Source organism: Hyla sarda, chromosome 9, assembly GCF_029499605.1.
Source record: "Hyla sarda isolate aHylSar1 chromosome 9, aHylSar1.hap1, whole genome shotgun sequence".
Classification (NCBI taxonomy): Eukaryota; Metazoa; Chordata; class Amphibia; order Anura; family Hylidae; genus Hyla; species Hyla sarda.
In genome coordinates, this window is record NC_079197.1 from 115,657,799 (window position 1) to 115,676,875 (window position 19,077).

General features: G+C 45.5%; 1 protein-coding gene across 5 annotated transcripts in view; it reads left to right on the forward strand.

Annotated features, from left to right (window-relative positions):
• LOC130290249 (uncharacterized) overlaps nt 1-19,077 on the forward strand; it is a 101,727-nt gene that overhangs the window by 54,474 nt on the left and 28,176 nt on the right. For 2 of the 5 annotated variants that reach the window (XM_056537601.1, XM_056537599.1), the window contains exon 1: nt 10,125-10,557. The exons of 2 other annotated variants lie outside the window; for them this stretch is intronic. In XM_056537601.1, coding sequence (XP_056393576.1) covers nt 10,125-10,557 — 433 coding nt within the window. Of the gene's footprint in view, nt 1-4,654; nt 5,756-10,124; nt 10,558-19,077 lie in introns of those variants that run through there. One more of the 5 variants, XM_056537602.1, reaches the window with a different exon arrangement.

The window sequence follows — 19,077 nt, forward strand, 5'->3', positions numbered from 1 at the left end:
ACCGACAAAATTACAAAGAAAGGCAACACTTTTATTTGGCAATTACATTGACAATATATGTTGGAAAAAGCTCATCTCTCCCCACCAACTCAATGATTGACAGCTCTTTCTGTACACAAACTCCTACCAGAAAAATCTGTCAATCTCTGTATGTGGGCGGTAGAAGTAGGACTTTTCTCTGGGTCATGGCAGTATTTAATCATCCTCTTTACATGAAAATCCTGAATTATATATATATATATATATATATATATATATATATATATATATATATGATATTAGCTTTTTCTTCTTTATCCTTCCATATGAATCCAGAAGTGGAGTGCATGCCAAACTGCCTCTCAATTCAAACAAAAGAGTCGGGGTGCCATTCTGCACAGAAGGAGGATATGGGGGAAGATTGAAGCAGTCAGAAGCCTTGTAATCTTTCGCTCATCCCCTATCCTGTGGGTTAGGTATAAGCTAATTTAAGTTATAATATCCCCTTAAGAGTTTAGCTCCTGTCTGGCCCCCCAATAGTGGGGTGATTTTGGGTTGTCATCAAAGTGTGGTGGCGGGTATACTGCTGGATCCTGGGTTAGGCACAGAGGCAATAAAGACTCCAACACCAAGTTAGGGACAACGGTATCTTTACTGAGGGTAGACCGTTGGTAAAGTCTATACAGTTCAGCCAGGGCCCAAGGAGGTGACCATTGATGCAGAGACCTTAAGGGCTTGCTTGTAGTAGGACTGGACAATTGAATGCAGACCACGCTGACTTGACATATGACAGGGATTGACTTGACTTGACTTATAAAGCTGTGACTTTAACTTATTTGAATTGATGGTGGCTGCAGGACTTGACTTTGAGGCCTCCAACATTCTGGACACTGTAAGGAACCATCCTCAGGGATAGTTCTGGGATCGTCCTGGTCACTGCCATGGGACACGTTTCCTTGCAATAAGTCGGCTAACAACAGTTCAGGTTAGAAGTCTGGCACCTCACTAGCTTTATTTACAAAGGTTGCAAGCAAAAACAATCATAACACAGGAACAAAATAAAATCCTAGACTGTCTGGTCACTGACTACAACTGTCAGCATGCCCTGTCTACTAAATGGTGAGCTACCGTCATCAGTAAAACATGTGCCACCTGCAACCTGTTTACTCGCAGTTCACACGGTCACTTGGGCATCTCACAGCTCTAGCTGTGTGCTTCCCCCAACAGGGCCCATGTCCCCCCCTTAGAGCAGCTTGCTGATTCCTAGGGAGAGCCCAAATCACACTGAATCTCTTTCTTTTGAAGACCTCCCCTCTCCGCTGCCTGATTACTTAGGACCCAGATGAATGATTCTCCAGAGTGAGTCAAGGAGGGCTTCACCTCAATCTTAGCTTCAGAGGACTTCTTACAGGGCTTCACTTCAATCTTAGCTTCAGAGGACTTCTTACAGGGCTTCACCTCAATCTTAGCTTCAGAGGACTTCTCTACTTTCAGAGAAAGCATTCCTTTATCCAGTAGCTTTTGCCCCAGAAGCCTTTCTTGAGCCAATTCCACGATAGCTTGGTCTCTGCTCTCTTTTAGGACTTTCATGTCCTGTTCCATCTTTACATATTCTTGCTGGTTACTCTAAAGCATAGTGGACTTCATCCTCTCACTATCCAGCAATTCTGTCAAGTCCCTGATAGTATTTTCCGAAGATAGCAATTGTTTTCTCAACTGCTCATTGTCCGCCAGCAGAGCCTCTTGCTCGTAGAGTTGCGTTCCTAGCAAAACCAAGGCTGCGTGGGACCTACTGCACATTTTGTTCTGCGCTTCCAGGCTCTGCACTTTATGAGCCTTCAGCACATTCTCTCGCTTCAGTTCTTCTATGGCTACCTGCCTAGCCTTGTTGTCAGTCTGTAGAGCGTGATATGCACTATGCAGAAGACTCCCTTCTTCCGCCAGACTCTCCACTTCATTCCTCTGGCAGGTCACCAGACTCTGGGAGTGGGACAGTTCATTCTGAAGAGCTCTAATCTCACTTTTGTGGTGCACCGTGACTTTTTCCAGTTAAAGATTCGCTTCCTGCTCACTCTGGAAGTCTGCCAGCACTTTGTCCCTCTCCTCTGTCAAACACTGTACCTCTTCTTCTTTTTCCGTCAACCAATTTCAGGGTTTATTCCAGAACCTGGATTTGCTCCAGTTTCTTCCCAAGGCCAGCCCTTCGTTTCCGAGATTTTTACTGACAGCCGTCTCTTGTCCTCTGTCTCCATCTCTTTTACTTAGGACTCCGTCTGTAACTGTAAATGCAACATCCAGCTCCACTGGTACTCTCTCCTGTAGTTTTGGCTTTTCCATAGCCATCTCCGTAACTTGACTTGCGGACTGCTCTTCAGCTCCCCTAGTGGTCATATACCTAAGGTCTGCTGGCACTTGCCATCCTCAGCCTCCACTGAGTTACTTTCCCCTGCTGTTTGGTGCAAGTCAAGTGTTGTGAGACTATCAGGTGTTCCTGCTCTAGTCACCTGACATTCTTCCCTTGTACTCCAAGGAGGGATCTATTGCAACCTTGTGTCCTATAGTACCACAGGGAGTAGAAATACATACATTAATTGTTTTATGACCCCAAATACCGGCTTGCATAGACATTATAGCGGGGTCTGACTTTCTGCAGCTGGTTTTTACTAGACTTATCACACATCTAAGGTCAAACAAAACCATCACCTTTTTACCATCTATTGCCAGCTCACACAGGTTTTCTTTTGTCCTGCAGGAGGTGGGAATGGGACTCTTTACATCTGAACACATCATCATACGTTTTAAAAAGAAAACATTATTATCCTGCATAGGTTCACAATTTACAGCACCATTCACACAGTCCAGCAAAGAGACCCCAGTCTTTACTAATTCCGTAACCTTTGGGTGCTAATTTTCTGGTACACTCTCGGCATCCCATAATTGTCAAAAATACAGAAAGTGACAATCTTGAGAGAAGGAGGAGTTACAGCACCTTTCTATATACAACTCAGGTATTGCTTCCCAGTAGCTGGGGACACCCATATGCTATAAAGCCTGTGCCTGTTCAGTAAACCAGTGCTACAACGTATAATAGTCACTTAAGGTAGCGTCTTTAATAGAAAGAAAAGCACGGAGCACTGACCGGTATGCTGCATCAGGTTTCTTTATTCATGTACATCATGGATCCATGTGAGAGAGCGGACTCTGGGCAGAACTTTGGGCTATAGACCGTGTCACGCGCTTGCCCTTCTTCAGGCCCTACCTCAGCACGTCCGTGGGTGTGCTTTTAAAACATCAACCTGGTGGTCATGGAAACCAACCTGGCTGGGAGGAGGGACAGGTGAGAGGGGAATACAGGGTCACGGTGGGGGAGGAGACAAAGTGAATAGTGACAAGATACATTAGGAATCTTAAAAGCAAGCTTACTATAGTGAGTCCATACAAGATGCATACATATACTCATGTATAACATTATATATCTGTTAGATAAACATGCTCATTTCATCATGGTCATTGAGACCTAAGGGACCAATAGCGTTTATGCGCAGGATTCAGTGCGATTCCTTCACTAATAGACTTTTGTGTCTATAATTTCTCTCTGGTGAAGGTTCTATACGTTCTATGGCTGAGAACTTCCTAGCTCTTGGACCATTGTGGACACTAATCATGTGGGTTATAAACCTCTGTGACCCATGGCCAGTTTTCAATGACCATATATGTTCCCGTACTCTGTGAAACAACGGGCGAATGGTTTGTCCCATTAATGGTTAATTTGAACTGTCTTACCGTGCTCCGGTCGGGACTTCACACACGGAATTACCTCATGCATGATCCGAGACACAGTCTGATAACATTCCAAGTCCACCCACAGTGGGATTCCGCCCACCAACAGCTCACGAGTCCTCGGCTTCATCCTGGCGACCACCGACTGTGGCCCTCATCGGTTACACCCGGCAACTGCCTGCCGACGTTGTTCCGTTTCCAAAACCGCGATCCATTGCCACTTGCAACGTTCCTCCACAGACTCATTCCTGTGCTTGTATTCCTCTGCTGAGCTCAGACTTGCAAATTTGCAGGGGGTTGCTCCTAGCAATGGCTCAACTCCAACTCGACCAGTTGGTTGTCCTTGGCAATGTGATGCCCGCATCCACCACCAAATGTAAGGAACCGTCCTCGGGGATAGCTCTGGGATCATCCTGGTCACTGCCACGGGACACATTTCCTTGCAATAACTCGGCCAACAACAGTTCAGGTTAGAAGTCTGGCACCTCGCCAGCTTTATTTACACTGGTGGCAGGAAAAAACAAGCATAACACAGGAACAAAATAAAATCCTAGACCATCTGATCACTGACTACAACTCTCAACATGCCCTGTCTACTAACTGGTGAGCTACCCTCATCCAGTAAAACATGTGCCACTTGCAACCTGTTTACTCACAGTTCACACCATCACTTGGGCTACTCACAGCTCCGGCTGTGTGCTTCCCCCAACAGGGCCCGTGTCTCCCCTTTACAGTGGCTTACTGTTTCCTAGAGAGAGCTCAGATCACACTGAATCTCTTCCTTTTGAAGACCTCCCCTCTCTGCTGCCTGATTACTTAGGCCACAGGTGAAGGATTCTCCAGAGTGAGTCAAGGAAATGCCCCCTTTCTTTGCCACTTTATCACAACACACACACTAGGCACGGCTGCACTGGACCGCAGCAGGAAGCAAGTACTCTAAGCTCCAAGAGAAAGAAGCTAGCTCCACCCAGGGATTATATGGGGGAGACTAGAAGGGAGCCCAAAGGTCACTCTTGGGATCACCTGGTCACTGATACCTCCTGGGTAACAATCACATGACATTACTCCTAAAGATACAACACATTTTATTATACAATACACTGCAGAACATATGTACAGGGGGGAAACAGGTGCAAGGAGCCCTGGGGACTCTGAAAAAGGCTGCCTGACAGTGCAGCAAAGGTACGGGGTAACATCTCCTGGACTGGGCCACCACAAAAGCAAGGGGCCTTCTCAAGGGATTGCAGACGACTAAAATTTTACTGTCATACACTCCATGCGATAGTAAAAATAAAATAGGAGATCTCAAAAACGAAAGGGGGTTAAAAATATAAAGAGTAAAGAAAGGTTTTAAAAAGATGTAAAAAAAATGAAATAAAAATTTACAAGAAACAAAATCATTTTACTATTTTACTATAAGAAAAAAAAAGTAATATAATTGGTATGCCCATGTGCAAAAATATCTGAACTATTAAAACATACAATAGTTTTTTCTGTATGGTGAATAAGTACCCCCCAAAAAAGACAGATTTGTAATTTTATTTAGCAAAATAAAAATAATAACGTGAACATTACTACACAATAGACTATGGAATAGAATGAAGCAAAACCCCTTCAAAATATCATCACTTTAGTATTTTTCTATCTATTTCCCCAATTATTTTGTTTGTTTCAAAATACATTATATAAACATTACATAAGGTTTTCAGGTTTTATACATATCTAATTATTTCCATGTAGAATGTGTGTGTTCAGTTAACTGTAAATAATCATTTCAGGTTTGTCCGCACACCACACCAGATTTGTTGTAGAAATTTTTGTGACTAAAAATCTACTAACTGCGAGCCAAATTCAGATGGATAGTCGTGGGAATTTTCTGCAGCAAATCTACCGCCAGTGAAGCTACCCTTTTACTTTTCATTGCATAATCAATGCATAATGGGATCCGTAAATGATCTTGGCAACCAAATGAGACAATATCTACTACTTAATAAAGGTAGGCAAAATATAAAATGAATCATAATAACAAGCACTGGATATGGATGGCTTAGGAATCCATCTCTTGTAGTGGGCTTTAGAACTGAGTGAATGTTGAACATAATGTATTCTGGGAACAAGGAGCTTTATGAGCAATTATTTAACTTGTTTTAAGCAAATGTGAAATTGTTTGCTCACGGTTTCTTTTTTGGAAGATTTGAACAGATTGTACTAATAACCTCACACAGTGTGATGTGAGCTATGCAATGAGATTAGCACTTAGCCATCCCCAGCAGGGAAAAAAGGCAGGAGAAGAAGCAGGGTTATGGCCTCTGACATAATTGTAGAAAGAATGTAATTGAATTACTGTGTAATCAACAGAGAAAAAATGTCTAATCAGTATAAAGCTATAAAAAACATTAACATGTATCAACTAGAAAGCTATCATCTGTATCTACCCAGATGAGCTGGAATAGAATGGGCAAACCACAGTTATATTAATCATATGAAAGTTTTTTATTTATTTTTTCAATAGTTTTTATTTGGATTTGCAAACAAACAAGCAAAGCCCAACAGCACCGCCATGAAGAGAAGGATCATTCTTCACAGTTTACATGCATCTTATAGAAAATGCATGCATAAAGTCATATCATAAGCTAATGCAAAAGCAATTTGTAAATGTCAAAGAGACAGTGTGAGAAGTAAAGGGGGGAGGTGCATTGAGCTGCCATATTATGAGAAATAAACATCATACTTTGCATATGACAGAACTTTTCAGTTCTGATGTTTAAGACAGGTTTATAGTGAAGAAAGCCGTGTAAGGATGAAGCTGCAAGACCAATACCAAGATACTTAATAGGGGAGTTACTCCATTGGAAAGCATAGCTGTTTTAAAAATGTGTACTCTTATATTGATTTTTATGGCATAGCCTCAGGATATCCAACTATGTCTGACAGATGGAAACATCATAGCTAAAAGCATTACACAGTTTATGCAACTCCCATTAACTTCTATGGGAGTTACTACACATTAGTGATGTCGCGAACATAAAATTTTCGGTTTGCGAACCGCGAACATCTGCAAAAGTTTGCGAACCGGCGAACCGGGCGAACCACCATTGACTTCAATGGGCAGGCAAATTTTAAAACCCACAGGGACTCTTTCTGGCCACAAAAGTGATTTAAAAGTTGTTTCAAGGGGACTAACACCTGGACTGTGGCGTGCCGGAGTAAGATCCATGGCAAAACTCCCATGGAAAATTACATAGTTGATGCAGAGTCTGGTTTTAATCCATAAAGGGCATAAATCACCTATTATTCCTAAATGGTTTAATAACGTGCTTTAGCCATCACATAGTTAGATTTCCCCCTTAGACAGCACATAGATTCCCCCATATTAGGCAGCACATAGTTAGATTCCCCCTTTAGTCGGCACATAAGATTCCCCCATATTAGGCAGCACATAGTTAGAGGCCCCCTTGAGGCAGCACATAGTGGGATTTGAACACAAGACCCCAGTGCTGCAAGGCAGCAGTGCTAACCTCTGAGCCACCATGCTACCCTTAGCATACATCTAATATCCACGGTTGCAAAAATGGACAGAGATGTCAGCAGAGAGTGCCTGAAAAATTAGGCATGTACACAGGCCTGAAAAATTTGGTATTGTTGCAGTCGCTTCTGTAGCAGCGGCCATAAATATTGCAGCACCATAACAATTGCAGCAGCAGAGGCCAGAAAAGTTAGGCATGTACACATGGATGAAAAATTGGGCATTGTCGCAGCCACATCTGTAGCAGCAGCCAGAAAAATTGCAGCACCAGAAAAAGTGCAGTAGCAGAGGCCAGAAAAAATAGGCATGAACACCTGGCTGGAAAATTTGGTATTGTTGCAGCAGTAGCAGCAGCCATAAAAATTGCAGCACCATAACAAGTGCAGCAGCAGAGTCCAGAAAAATTAGACATGTACACATGGATGAAAAATTGGGTATTGTCACAGCCGCAGCTGTAGCAGCAGCCAGAAAAAATTCTGTTTGTTTTGCCAGGCAGATAGTGCCCTAAAACATTGCGGCTTGAACCCTATTGAATCCATCCCTCATTCATCTTAAGAAAGGTGAGGTAATCCAGACTTTTTTGACCAAGGCGACTCCTTTTCTCAGTGACAATACCTCCTGCTGCACTGAAGGTCCTTTCTGACAGGGACAGGCCAGAAGCGGGACAGGCCAGAAGTTCGAGCGCAAATTGGGATAGCTCAGGCAACAGGTCAAGCCGGCACACCCAGTAGTCAAGGGGTTCATCGCTCCTCAGAGTGTCGATATCTGCTGTTAAGGCCTGGTAGTCTGCTACCTGTCGGTCAAGTCGTTCTCTGATGGTGGACCCCGAAGGGCTGTGGCGATGCGTAGGACTTAAAAAGCTCTGCATCAACAGCATATCTGTACAGCTTCCTGTCCTTGCCGGCGTGTTCGTATGAGGAGGAGGAGGATTACTTTCACATCTTCCCCTGTTAGATCCCTGTTGTGCTGTGACATGACCCTTATACGCTGTGTAAAGCATACTTCTTAATTTATTTTGGACCTGCTGAATCCTTTCCGCCTTGCTGTAATGCGGTAACATGTCAGGCACTTTATGTTTATACCGGGGGTCTAGTAGCGTGGACACCCAGTACAGGTCATTCTCCTTCATCCTTTTTATACGAGGGTCCTTCAACAGGCAAGACAGTATGAAAGACCCCATTTGCACAAGGACGGATGCCGAGCTACTCATGTCCCATTCCTCGTCCTCAGTGATGTCAGTGAAGGTATAATCTTCTTCACCCCAGCCACGTACAACACCACGGGAACCAGATAGGTGACAAGGAGCACCCTGGGATGCCTGCTGTGGTTGGTCTTCCTCCTCCTCTTCAAAGCCACATTCCTCCTCTGACTCCTCTTCCTCACAATCCTCTTCCAGCATTGCCACAGGTCCAGCAAGCGATGCTGATAAGGCTGTTTCTGGTGGTGATGGTGTCCACAACTCTTGCTCTTCACGCTAATCTACTGCCTGATCCAGCACACTTTGCAGGGCACGCTCCAGGAAGAAAACAAACGGTATGATGTCGCTGATGGTGCCTTTGGTGCGACTGACCAGGTTTGTCACCTCCTCAAACGGACACATGAGCCTTCAGGCATTGCGCATGAGCCTCCAGTAACGTGGCAAAAAAATTCCCAGCTCCGCAGATGATGTCCTAGCACGCCGGTCATACAAATATTCATTGATGGCTTTTTCTTGTTGGAGCAGGCGGTCGAACATTAGGAGTGTTGAATTCCAACGTGTCGGGCTGTCACAAATCAAGCGCCTCACTGGCATGTTTTTTCGCAGCTTGATATCGGACATGTGCGCCATAGCCGTGTAGGAACGCCTGAAATGGCCACACACCTTCCTGGACTGCTTCAGGACATCCTTTAAGCCTGGGTACTTGAGCACAAAGCATTGTACAATCAGATTACACACATGTGCCATGCACGGCACATGTTTCAACTTGCCCAACCTCAATGCCGCCAACAAATTTGATCCGTTGTCACAAACCACCTTGCCGATCTCCAGTTGGTGCGGAGTCAGCTACTGGTCCACCTGTGCGTTCAGGGCCGACAGGAGCGCTGGTGCGGTGTGACTCTCCACTTTGAGGCAAGTCAACCCCAAGATGGCATGACACTGCCGTATCCGGGATGTGGAATAGCACCTGGGGAGCTGGGGTGGGTGCCGGTGATGTGGAGCAAGATGTAGCAGTGGAAGAGGACTCGGCCGAGGATGTTATGGAAGAGGATGGAGTAGGAGGAGTAGGAGGTGGCAGCAGGCCTGCCTGCAAGTCGTGGCGGTGTCACCAACTCCTCTGCAGAGCCACGCATTCCATGCTTGGCAGCCATCACCAGGTTTACCCAATGAGCAGTGTAGGTGATATACCTGCCCTGACCATGCTTTGCAGACCAGGTATCAGTGGTCAGATGGACCCTTGCCCCTACACTGTGTGCCAGACATGCCATAATTTCCTTTTCGTCCGGGTACCCTCCACTGCGGTGTCCCAATGGCTACAAATTTTTTAAAGGCATCTTGTATGATAAAAGCTGGTGGGCTAGCAGTTCTGACAAGCCAGCTGTCAGACGCCGGGCTAGGGGGTGACTTTGAGACATTGTCTTCTTGCGCTCAAACATCTCCTTGACAGACACCTGACTGTGGGCAGATGAGCAGGAACTGCACAAGGCGAGAGACGGAGAGGTGAATGATTGAGAGTGGGCAAGGAGGGTAGCAGTGGTTGACCTGGCTGAAGATGCTGGACCAGGAGGAGAATGGCGGCTTTGACTTTGTGTGCTGCTTGTACTGACGTGTTGATCCCATAGGCATTTGTGATGTGACATCATGTGCCTTCGCAAAGCAGTTGTGCCTAGGTGGGTGTTGGACTTCCCACGACTCAGTTTCTTCTGGTACAGGTTGCAAATGGCCTCGCTATTATCAGAGGCAGACACACAAAAAAAATGCTACACTGCTGAGCTCTGCGATGACGGCATTCTGGTGGTGGCAACAGCATGCGTTGATTGGCTTCCCATCTGGCTGACCCCGGGTGCCGATGCATGCTGTCTGACTGTGCCACTAGCTCCTTGCGACAAACTCCCCCTGCTTCCAACTCGTCTCTTCCTCCTCTCTGTCTCCCCATCTGACTTTTCCCCCTCTTTTTCTCTTCTAGCGGGCACCCACGTGGCATCCACAGACACATCGTCATCACCAACACCTATACCGCTATCTGACACCTCAAGAAAGGAAGCAGCAGCGGGTACAACATCATCATCACTCCGTACGTCCATGTGTGTAATGCTGCCTGACTGAGACATATCCCTGTTAACTGCATCCTCTGACAATAATGGTTGTGCATCACTCATGTCTTCAAACTGATGTGTAAATAACTCCTCTGACAGATCAAATAAAGCTGCTGTGGTGCTAGTGTTGGTGGTGGCGGCAGGCGGGCAAGTGGTAGCATGAGAGGTGCCCGAAGCTAAGCTAGAGGAGGAGAAGGACGGTGCGTCAAGGTTCCGAGCAGAAGCTTTAGTAGTAGATTGGGTGTCTTGTGATAGCCAGTCAACTAAGTCCTCAGAACTTTGGGGGTTTAGGGTACGTGGCCTCTGAACACTGGCCATTATAGGGCCAAAGGGAATCCAAGCACCAGGATGGCCCATGCGGGGTGGCCTTCCTCTGCCTGTAATCTTTTGGTTAAATTTGCACAAGTGTCACACCTAATGTGATTTGCACTAGGGTGACACAATTTGCCCTGCCGGCAGGAAAGATGGCAACTGTGACGTGAACTAACAGTGACGACTGATTTTATTTAACAGCCAAAAAAGGTTTTTTTTTTTTTTGCACAACTGTCACACCTAATGTGATTTGCACTAGGGTGACACAATTTGCCCTGCAGGCAGGAAAAATGGCAACTGTGATGTGAACTAACAGTGACAACTGATTTTATTTAACAGCCAAAAAAGGTATTTTTTTTTTATTTGCATAACTATCACACCTAATGTGATTTGTACTAGGGTGACACAATTTGCCCTGCAGGCAGGAAAAATGGCAACTGTGACGTGAACTAACAGTGAAAACTGATTTTATTTAACAGCCAAAAAAGTTTTTTATTTTTTTATTTGCACAACTGTCACACCTAATGTGATTTGCACTAGGGCGACACAATTTGCCCTGCAGGCAGGAAAGATGGCAAGTGTGACGTGAACTAACAGTGACGACTGATTTTATTTAACAGCTAAAAAAGGTATTTTTTTTAATTTGCACAACTGTCACACCTAATGTGATTTAAACTAGGGTGACACAATTTTCCCTGCAGGCAGGAAAAATGGCAACTGTGACGTGAACTAACAGTGATGGCTGATTTTATTTAACAGACAAAAAAAGTATTTTTTTTTAATTTGCACAACTGTCACACCTAATGTGATTGTGATTTGCACTAGTGTGACAATGAGCAAAAAAACTTGCCAGCGGAGTTCCCCTTTTATGTAGTGGTCCCCAACTAGGGTGCCTCCAGCTGTTGCAAAACACACGGACTGATATATTTCAGCCCTTTGAATACTGTAGTAGTTAGTTGCCTTAAAGAAAAAAAGCTTGCCAGCGGAGTTCCCCTTTTAAGCAGTGGTCCCCAACCAGGGTGCCTACAGCTGTTGCAAAACACACGGACTGATATCTTTCAGCCATTTGAATACTGTAGTAGTTAGTTGCTTGAAGGAACTTAAGTTTGATTCTGGAGTACCCCTTTTAACCAGCGGTTCCCTCCCAACCAGGGTGCCTCCAGCTGTTGCAAGACCTACGGACTGATATCTTTCAGCCCTTTGAATACTGTAGTAGATAGATGCTTGAAGGAACTTAAGTTTGATTCTGGAGTACCCCTTTTAACCAGCGGTACCCACCCAACCAGGGCTGATATCTTTCAGCCCTAAAAAGGGCTCTTTTGGGTGCTGTCCTTAAAGCAGATGTTACACTAGTGCTTTAGGAGTAAACTGGACCCTGAATACACCCCCTAGCAGCAACCTAGCTATCGCTTTCCCTATACAGCAGGAGCAGCTTCTCTGACCCTCCACTTCCTAAGCCTGCAGCATGCTGAATGAGGCTAAAATGGCGTCCGTGCAAGAGGTAGGAGGGTCTGGAAGGGAGGGACTGCTGCTGATTGGCTGTAATATGTCTGCTGACTCTGCCTCACAGGGTCAAAGTTTACTGCAATGTTCAAGTATAGGGGGCGGATCGAACTTCACATATGTTCGCCCGGCGGTGCGAACGCGAACATGCAAAATTCGCCGGGAACTGTTCACCGGTGAACAATTTGCGACATCTCTACTACACATAAGTTTTAAAAAAAAGCATTTATATATGTTTTCAACCCCTCTGGCCATTACAAGCAGGTTGTTGAGGGCTGTGAGGGTCCTTGTTCTCATGATCCTGTGTAGAGATGAGCGAACTTACAGTAAATTCGATTCGTCACGAACTTCTCGGCTCGGCAGTTGATGACTTTTCCTGCATAAATTAGTTCAGCTTTCAGGTGCTCCGGTGGGCTGGAAAAGGTGGATAGAGTCCTAGGAGACTTTTTCCTAGGAATGTATCCACCTTTTCCAGCCCACCGGAGCACCTGAAGGCTGAACTAATTTACACAGGATAAGTTATCAACTGCCGAGAAGTTTTTGACGAATCGAATTTACTGTACGTTCGCTCATCTCTAATCCTGTGGATAGGCCACCAATTTTTAGACGGGAATACCCTTATAAGGGGTTGTGATAATGGAGCAGGGACAACAAATTTGTCAAAAAGTTTCAAATCATCTTGAGAAAATAAGTTTTCAAAATAGGTGTCAAACATTTCAGGATTCTGATACTTTCTATTGGAGAACCAATACTAGTGCACTAGCCCCATTGCTGATCTAAGAAAGACAACCAGGTGAGTAAGTGTTGACATGCATTGCTATTAGGTGGAAGGTTTGATAAATCTTTGAAATCCAAATGCATCAAAAAGCAAACTTATGTAACCCTATGAACAAAGCTGAGAAGGTGGTTAGGATTGGTGGGTAGAGTGAATAAGGCTACATGTAACTGAGGTATGTTGTGAGTATGTATTAAGGCATGATCATCAGGGTCCAGCTAGGTGGGCATAGCAGTGCACCAAAGGTCTAGAAGCACCCTCAGTACACCAAAGGTCTAGGAGCACCCTCAGTGCACCAAAGGTCTAGGAGCACCCTCAGTGCACCAAAGGTCTAGGAAACACCCTCAGTGCACCAACAATGCACTATAGAGGAAAAAGGATAATACCCATGCGATCAGCAGTGTTGAGCGTGAATATTCAAATTGCTAATTTTTACCACGAATATTGGCACTTCGCAATTTTGCGAATATTTAGAATATAGTGATATATTCATGAAGACGAATATTCATATTTTATTTTAATGCAAATTTGTGCGGATATTTATGCGAATATCGACACATCGCGATTTCACGAATATTTAGTATATAGTGAGATATATTCGTAATGACGAATATTCGTGTTTCATTTTTATGCAAATTTATGTGAATATTGGCACTTCACGATTTCGCGAATATTTAGAACACAGTGATATATATTCGTAATGATATTATTTTCGTAAACATGAATATTTTTTTATGCAAATTTATGCGAATATTTATGCAAATATTTATGGGAATGTCAGCACTTCCATACTGGACACTGATCTCTCCCTTCTTTAAGGTGAAAGATATAAATACTCATGTGCTCTATGCGAATTTCATTACAAATTTTTGCATGAAAAAAACAGCGAATATGTGAATTTTGCAAGCATAGGACGAATATTTGTCTATATATTCACAAAATATCTCGAATTCGAATATGGCCCCTGCCGCTCATCACTAGTGATCAGTGTCACATGGACTACCAGCCAGTACCAGCAGGTTATTGTGAGTGATCCTGCTATTAGTTTTACATTAAGAGATGTGGTGGTCACCCTTTTGAACATATTTGTAAGATATTGATAGGTTATGTGCTTATATTTTTATTAGGTATATGAAAAGGCCTCAAGCCCAGGTATTCAGTAAAATCCAAAGACTTAAATGGGCACTGTCATGAAAATCAAAAAATTGATATGTTGTAGTACTACAACATATCTGTAATATACTTTAATTTAAAAAAGTGATTTTAAACCAGTTTAAAATCACTTTTAAGTTCGGCCACTAGGGGTCGCCCTCCTAGTGGCCGAATGCCATGGCAGTGATGTCACTACAGAATTTCGACTCATTTAAGCCTGGCAACGAGTCGAAATTCAGTCACTGCGGTGCTGGAAGTGCTTTGAAGGAAGTGGATGCGCGCAGGCTCCCGGGGACAAGGTAAAGTACAGTATGTACTCGAGTATAAGCTGACCCGAATATAAGCCAAGGCCCCTAATTTCACCCCAAAAACCCAGGAAAAGTTATTGACTCGAGTATAAGCCTAGGGTGGGAAATACATAATCCCCCCTGTCATCATCCAGACCCCCGTCATTAACACCCTCATCATCATCACCCTGTCATCATCCCCCCTTCATTATCATCACCTGTCATCATCCCCCTTCATCATTACCCTGTTATCATTCACCCTTCATCATCATTACCCTGTCCTCATCCCCCCTTCATCATCCCCCCTTCCTCATTACCCTGTCATCATCCCCCTTCATCATTATTCTGTCATCATCCCCCCTTCATCATTACCCTGTCATCATCCCCCCTTCATCATTACCCTGTCATCATCCCCCCCTTCATCATTACCCTGTCATCATCCCACACCACCCCCTTCATCATCACCGCTTGTCAATGTCTGATTTAACAGTGGTCCGCAGGTTGAAGACCACTGCTCGGGCCTTCGTCATCATCCAGCCCCCCATTTCCCCTTTAGTTTTGTACTCACCTCCACTCGGCAGGACGTTCGGGTGAACTGGTCCGGGCCATCTGTGCTGCAGGACCGTCCGGTGGGGAGGGATAGTCGTTCCGGGCTGTCCTTCTTCACCAGGGGGGGGGGGGGGGGGCTCTTCTCCGCGCTTCGCGCCCGGCCCCGGGGTGATGACGTTGCCTTGACGACGACGCACAGGGACGCAATGTCCCTGTGCGTCGTCATCAAGGCAACGTCATTATTCTGGGCCCGAAGCGTGGAAAAGAGGCCCCCCTGGTGAAGATGGACAGCCCGGAATGACTACCCCTCCCACCGGACGGTCCTGCAGCGCAGATGGCCCGGACCAACTCACCCGAACGTCCCGCCGAGCGGAGGTGAGTACAAAACTAAAGGGGGGATGGGGGGCTGGATGATGACAAAGGCCCGGGCAGTGGTCTTCAACCTGCGGACCTCCAGATGTTTCAAAACTACAACTCCCAGCTTGCCCGGACAGCCGATGGGGTTGCGTGTTCACCTATACAATATGCCTCCAGTTTCCCCACTACAACTACCAGCATGCACTGACAGCCAATAGATGTCAGGGCAAGCTGGGAGTTGTAGTGGGGAAACAGCTGGAGGGACACTGAATAGGTGAACTAAGGGGGGTGGGGAGGGAGAGTGGGTTGAGCGGAGCTGTCGGGCCGGGGGGGTTGCGGGCTGTGCGGCGGGGAGGGGGTACTCTGAATGGGTGAAGTAAGGGGGAGTGAGTTGAGCGGCGTGCTGGGGCCGGGGGGGGGGTTACGTGCTGCGTGGCGGTGAGTGGTATGTGCTGCCATCACAGATCAGGTGTTCACCTATACAGGGTGCCTCCAGTTGTTTCCCCACTACAACTCCCAGCATACCCTGACAGCCAATAGATGTCAGGACAAGCTGGGAGTTGCAGTGGGGAAACAGCTCGAGGCGCCCTGTATAGGTGAACTACAGGCGGAAGTGTCGGCCCCAGCAGGCATCAGTGACATGGTGCCTGCTGGGGAAGTCTGTCTGGTAGTGAGCACACTACCAGGCAGACAAAAAGACATTTTTAATATGTAAAAAAAAAAGAAAGACAGGGAGGGGGTTAGGGATAGATGGGTAATAGGCAGGGACAGAAAAAAGTGATGGTGGGAGCTATCCTTTAATAGTCTTTAAGGTTTAATCCAAAGAGAAATCTTTAGTATGGAACTTGAGGTGAGTGTGATAAAGGGGAATGAAAAGGATCCTTTGAACTTTTTGATATGTGCTGAGAGGTAGAAGGATCCTAACCTTGGTTATAAAGAGAATGATAATATTGTACATAAGTTTTAACAATGATTTGAAGAAGGGTTATATTGTAATTTAAAGCAATTTTTTCTTTCACTACATATCTTTTAGACTGTTTGGTTAATAAGGGGCCTGCAAAGTGTTCTGCAAATAAACCAGTAGTGAATGAAAATTGTTCCTCAACTCATCTAACCATCTTGCTTTTTCAGTGGACATTACTTGTTTCTTGGCTTGTTTAGAATAATATTCCTTAATAGAATGGTAGATGTATGGGAAATTGTAGATGTAAGGCAAATTTTGAATAATGGAATTTGGATCTAGAAAATAAGGAGTGCAATAGTTGTGTGTCCTTCCTGTTTGATGTTCAGGGCACACCCAAAAAGTTCTACTGTATGAATATTATATTATGTCTGTTTTCACCCACCATGTATTTGTAACATAATAAAAAAACAAAACAAAGAAAGTAACACCAAAGAAAGACAGAAGCGGAGCGCTCACCGTAAAAATTGCAGACAGTTCACTGGGAATCTAATGCTCCCTGGATCATGTCGATCCAGGCAGGGAGGCGGCAGATGGAGACATCATCCCGCATACTCCACGACTTTTTACCTCTTCCCAGGTTACGTGGTGCAAGTGGAAAAAATCATAGAAACACAGGTGAGTGTTAACCATTTCCGTGCCAATACAAAAAAGAAATAAAAAAACAATAAAACAATAGAGTAGAGGCTTAACTTGTTAAATAGGATGATATGCTAGCACCAATGCACCAAATAATAATAATGCACCAAACTCGTTTTTTATCATTCAAACCTGCTGGTCCTGTTGCATTCAGCCTTAGGATCCATCTGGATTCCTTCTGCAGCCACAGCTGATGTTTATCTTTCCCTTTACTTGGATATTCCACCCTTTCAATATCTCTGAATTTCAGACCTGTTGTTTCACCTCCCTGGTGAGAAATCATATGATTTATGAATTGTTGCGATCCTTTTTTTGTTTTGACTGATCTGATGTGTTCCGAACCTAACAGTTCCCTAATACGCTGAACTAATGGATGTTTAGTTTTTCCTATGTAATACAACTTGCATGGATTTTTACATCCCTTAATCCATTTCTCCAATATATTAAACGGATCTTGAGATATGTAGACAATATTCTGGTGATCTGGTCCGGGACTCCGTTCCAGGAGTTCTTCTCATATCTCAATGATATTAACCCCTTCAGGACCCATGACGTTCATGTACTTCATGGGACCCCGGTACTTAAAGACCCATGACGTACATGTACGTCATGGTATATTCCGCTCCCTGCCGCAGCGCCTGGCAGAGATCGGAATGGCATGACTGCTGAAATAGTTCAGCAGGCATGCCATGCAAACGCCAAAGGGGGTCCCGGGACCCCCACATGTCGGCGATCGCAGCAGAGCGCCTGCGAATTCACGCGAGCGATCTGCTGCGATTCCGGTCATTCGGGTCACTTGCGACCCGATGACCCTGGAAAACGAAGGTGATCAGCAGTGTACGATTCCCCGCCAATCACCTTCGGTTGCTGGGAGCGGTGACAATACTGTCACGGCCCCAGCAACTCTGCTATTGGCTGGCGATCGTCCGGCCAATAGCAGCGCAGCAGAGGAGGGGTTACCGGGCCCCTCACGCAGCTCTGCTCGCTCGCTCAGTTCAGTCAGCGGGCAGAGGTGCCAGAAGAGGACCGGGACCCCCCCTCTGTGCTCCGGAGCCCCCTCATCCACGGCGATTGACCCCCTAGTGCAGGGACAGTGTTCTTTCAGGGACAGGTAGGTGTTAAATAAAAGTGAAAGTATAAAATAAAAGTGAAAGTATATATATATAAAAAAAAAAATCCCCCCCAACCTGACCCCCTAATAGGCCCCTAGGGTCCTGTGATCAGTGTCACCAAGGATTAGGGGTTCTGGGCGCTGCGTGCGCCACCCCTTTTTTTTTGGCCGCAGCATTTCCCCCCCCATTATAACGGTGTGTGAGGGATAATCACACACCGTTATATAAAGTAGTACACCAAGCACCACACTACATACTCCCCCCCCCCCATCACCGCCCCTCCCCCCGCCACCGTAGAAAAAAGGCGATGGCTCGCCGGGAATTTTTGGCAGCGGAGGCTTACGCTTTTTTAGCCTCCGACTCCGAATCTGCCAGTGAGGACGAGGAAGATCCTACTTTTTTGTGTTCTTCCTCGTCCTCCTCATCATCTAGTGATGATGAGTCCCCTGTATGGTGGCGGAGACCCCCCATGAAAGTGACCCAGTGGCCGACACTAGTACGAGTGGCAATGCCGCTCGTAATAGGAGTCCAGTCCCCGGGAAAAGGGCACCAGAGCCCCCTTCCGATGACCCTGTCTGGAGCCCCCCAGAGGGTTATCAGCCACGGATTCCTGAGTTTGTTGGCGACTCAGGAATCCGGATTGACCATGCTGGCTTCACTGATCTAGACTTTTTAAAGTTTTTTTTCAGTGACAGCCAGGTCAATCCCATGGTGGAGCAAACAAACTTGTATGCCCAGCAGTTCATTGCCCACCACCCTGATTTGTTTTTGGCCAGGTCCAATGAATGGCACGCCATTGGTGCAGCGGAAATGAGGACATTTTGGGGCCTCTCGCTGCATATGGGCCTGGT